This window comes from Octopus bimaculoides, chromosome 10 (genome assembly GCF_001194135.2).
Source record: "Octopus bimaculoides isolate UCB-OBI-ISO-001 chromosome 10, ASM119413v2, whole genome shotgun sequence".
Taxonomy (NCBI): Eukaryota; Metazoa; Mollusca; class Cephalopoda; order Octopoda; family Octopodidae; genus Octopus; species Octopus bimaculoides.
The window spans coordinates 55,363,429-55,367,782 of NC_068990.1; the positions used below are offsets into that span (position 1 = coordinate 55,363,429).

General features: G+C 36.2%; 1 protein-coding gene across 1 annotated transcript in view; it reads left to right on the forward strand.

The window, feature by feature from the left end:
• LOC106883067 (nuclear pore complex protein Nup133) overlaps positions 1–4,354 on the forward strand; it is a 58,601-nt gene that overhangs the window by 16,433 nt on the left and 37,814 nt on the right. The window contains exons 11-13 of the mRNA XM_052971215.1: positions 835–914; positions 2,568–2,670; positions 3,626–3,691. Of these exons, the coding sequence (XP_052827175.1) occupies positions 835–914; positions 2,568–2,670; positions 3,626–3,691 (249 nt within the window). The remainder of the gene's footprint in view (positions 1–834; positions 915–2,567; positions 2,671–3,625; positions 3,692–4,354) is intronic.

Below are 4,354 nucleotides of genomic sequence, written 5' to 3' on the forward strand. Positions count from 1 at the left end.
TAAGCATATCGCCCGGTGTGCTAACGTTTCTGCCAGCTTGCTGCCTGTTTTTTTTTTTTTTGTTTCCGTCTTACCAACCTTTACTGTCAAACTGTTTTACTGTATATATGTTTGTTCTTTATATTAAGATACAAACAAGGTGGTGAGTTGGCAGAATCATTAATAAGCTGGACAATATGGTCAGTGGCATTTCTGGTTTTATATTCTGAGTTCACATTCCACCAAAGTTGGATTTTGCCTTTCATCCTTTTGAGGTTGATAAAATGAGTACCAGTGGAGCACTGGAGTCTGTGTAATTGACTTCCTCCTCCCCACCAAATTTCAGGCCTTGTACCTATTGTAGAAATTTTAAAATAATTTAAAATATGCCATGTAAAAAGCACCTGTGCTGGTACCACATAATAAGCACCCAGTTCACTCTGTAAAAAGTGGTATTAAGAAGGGCATCCAGCTGTAAAAATCTTGCCAAAACAGACAGTTGGAGTCTGGTGCAGCACTCTGGTTTGCCAGCTCCTGTCAAACTGTCCAACTCATGCCAGCATGGAAAGCAGAGTTTTATGACTGGATGCAACAAGAAGAGCTTCCAGTCATAAAATTCTGCCTCAGAAAACCCATCCAATCTGTGTCAGCATAGAAATGCAGATATAAATCCATGACTATGGGAACTGCCTAAATTATTTTGTTCTGTTTCTTTCAGAAGTTGCAAAAAACATCTGTCTCTAACCACCATCTTTTCCTCCATACCTCTGTCTTCATACTAATATTTCAATAAATTTTTTTCTCTATTTTACCAGAATTTTTTTTGTTACTTGTGATTTCACTTTATCTTTACAGGTTCACTGTGTCTTCAGGAAACTAGTGAGCCTATGGAGTTAGAATCATTAACAGTTTTGGAACATGTTGAAATGTGGCAAGTTAGTATACATATTTTATATTTTTAGAAAATTATTACAATTATTAGGTTGAGGAAATAGTTCATGCGCCCTGTTAAAATAATGCTTTTTTATATATTTTTGTGGTTTGTGTGTTCATTCAGTGGTGACTCACTGTGTTCGTTGAAAACATGCTTTGTTTCAACAAGACAATGCAAAGCTGCATACCACCAGAAAGACCAGCAACAAGATTGAAGAATTGGACGGTGTGGAAGTTCTGCTGCATCCAGCCTATAGTTTAGACGTTGCTCCATCTGACTATGGTCTCTTCCGATCAATGCAGCACTCTATGAAAAGTCGCCGATTTGAGTCATTTGATGAAGTTGAAGAAGCCTGTCAAGAATTTTTTGATTCAAAGCCGAAGGATTAATATTTTGACCAAATCCAAAAGCTTGCAGATCATTGGCAGAAGGTTGTGGAAAATGATGGTCTTTATTTTGAAGAATAGCTGTTGTTTTTGAATAAATTGTTGTATAAGCAATTTATTCAAAAACAACAACTATTCTTCAAAATAAAGACCATCATATTTCAACATTATTTCATTATTTTTAACATGGCGCACAAACTTTTTCCTCAATATAGTAGAATCAATACTCTATCAACTAAACTACATGCGACTCCTTATTGTTAAACTTTAAGCCATTGTTACATTAAAAATCATTTTTCATCTGGTAAGCTTATTCTGGTCCCTGCTTTTACAGCATTACTTGGTTCTTGGATGCTTTGGACGGAATCCACTCTGATACAAGCATTTAGACCAGGTCTCCAGTCTCAGGACAAATCAATATTTCAATGTGTTACTTCTTCCTCCTATCCCTTCCCCACTAGTCTCTGAGACTCTACAAAACATCATGGTCCTGCTTTCTCTTTTCTAACTTAACCATAAACAAATTTCCTTTTAATAACGGCAGGGATTCATTTTTATAAAAATTATTACCATAAATTCTTCGACAATCATCGTATAATATTAGTAAGTTCTTGGAGAATGGATATCATAATCTAGTTTTAACTCCCACTTGGCCTGTCATTTCATTTACCATATCTACTTGATTACAATGTGATTTCAATAATGTGACCTCCACTTTATATACCTAAAAGTCAATAAATATATTTCATTTTCTTATCTTTTCTTTTTACACTAAAGTATAATGTTACCCCTTCCTCCCTATCAATTTTGACCCTGATATTTTGTTATAAATTTTGCATATGAGTATATCTGGCATAAGCCACCTCCCTCAATACTACAACCTTCTTAGTCAAGGGGCCAAGGGGTCTTGTCTTGTGAGCTATTTGGTGACATCACTAGTGTCACTGACATGAAAAAGCATGTAGTACACTTTGCAGAGTGGTTGGCATTCGGAAGGCATCCAGCAGTAGAATCCATGCCGAAACAGACAACTGGAATTTGACACTGTCTTCTGACCTGTTGGATTTTGTGAAACCATCCAACCCATACCATCTTGGAATACAGGCACTAAATGATGAGAATGATGAGTAAATGAAATATATCTCTTGGGGGAAAAAAGGAAAAAGATAGGAATGTCACAACTTATATACATTTAAAGAGAGAGAGAGATAAATAAATCCCAGGTCTAATATTTTTGTAATAAATGGTAATATTGTGTATTACATTAGGAATCTAATGAAGACCACATCCTTGGCTATCATCTCTTGGTCTCAAATGTTGAAGGAGATCATGCATTGATTTACTGCAAGACTCAAGCTCATTGTATATCATGTAAGTATGTGTTTTATTCTGTAAGATATTTAAAAGCATTTCCTTAATGATTTGTAGTAATTACCTTTAACTTCATTAATATTTAAATATCTTTTAAATGTTAGATAGGAGTGGCTGTGTGGTAAGAAGCTTGCTTCCCAACCACGTGGTTCTGGGTTCAGTCCCACTGTGTGGCACCTTGGGCAAGTGTCGTCTAGCCTTGGGCCAACCAAAGCCTTGTTAGTGGATTTGGTTTGGTAGGTGGAAACTGAAAGAAGCCTGTCGTATATATACATGTAAATGTGTGTCTGTGTTTGTCTCCCTCCCCATCGCTTGACAACCAATGTTGGTGTGTTTACATCCCCATAACTTGGTTTGTTAGAATAATTACTATGCTTGCAAAGAATAAGTCCAGTAGTCGATTTCTTCAACTAAAAGGCGGTGCTCCTGCATGGCCCCAATTAAATGACTGAAACAAGTATGACATTTCTATTAAATTTGTTTGCCATGCAAAAAGCACCTGTGCTGGTGCCACGTAAAATGCACCCAGTACACTCTGTAAAGTGATTGACAGGAAGGGCATCCAGCAGTAGAAATCATGCCAAAGCAGACAGTTGGAGCTTGGTGCAGCTCTCCAGCTTGCTAGCGCCTGCCAAACCATCCATCTCATGCCAGTATGGAAAATGGACATTAAATGATGATGATGGTGCTAGATTGGCAGAGCTGTCAAAGCATTGGTAGCAATGCCTTGTAGCATTTGTTCTGGTGGTTTTTTTACATTCGGACTTCAAATCTCATGAAAGTCAACAATGCCTTTTATCTTTTAGCAGCCAATAAAATGAAGTACTAGCCAAATACTGGCACTGATGGCATCGACTAATGCCCTTTTCTCAAGATTTCAGTGCTTATGTTAAAAACAGTTATCACAATGCCTTGTGCCTAAATTAGAACCACTTATTTCTTTCTTTCTTTTCAGTGGATCAAAATTTCCCTTCAGAAACTGTAGACTTCAACCGTCCTGGAGATCAGATTCTTGGAGTTGGTAAGTACATAAATATTTAGCGTAAACATATACAGTAATAAGTTCTCAAGCCAAATGAATGATTACATAAAAGATTAAATAGCCAGGTTTCGATGTTAACTCTTGTTCACTTAGTATGAAATTTGAATTTTGCATCCATTTGTGTTATATCTTTACCATATTTCCTGGTATACAAGTTGAATTTTCCAAACCAGAATCTTCAGTCAAAAATGATAGGCTGACATATACACCAAGATGACATTGGAAGACCAAAAACTCCATGTGAAATGCAGCAGAATTTGGCAAGGTAGTGATGTTGATTGAATGTTTATACTACATTGACTTATATAGCAGAAAATATGGTAGGCAAAGCAATATTGCATAAACCTAACTAGTACGGTAGTGAAAGTAAATTTAGATTTGAATTAAACTCTGGAAAATATCAGTTTTTAAGATTTCTGCTGTTTCACTCTTTTGACTGCTCCATAAACATTTGAAAACATTATAGTTAGATGATTATAATTATTTCCCAGCCATTAGGTTTTGGGTTCAATCCATCTGTGTGACACTTTAGACAAATATTTTCTACTGTAGCCTAGAGCCAGCCAAAACTTTGTTGAGTGGATTTGGTGGATGTAAACTGAAAGAATACATCGTATCTATCTATCTATCTATCTATATATA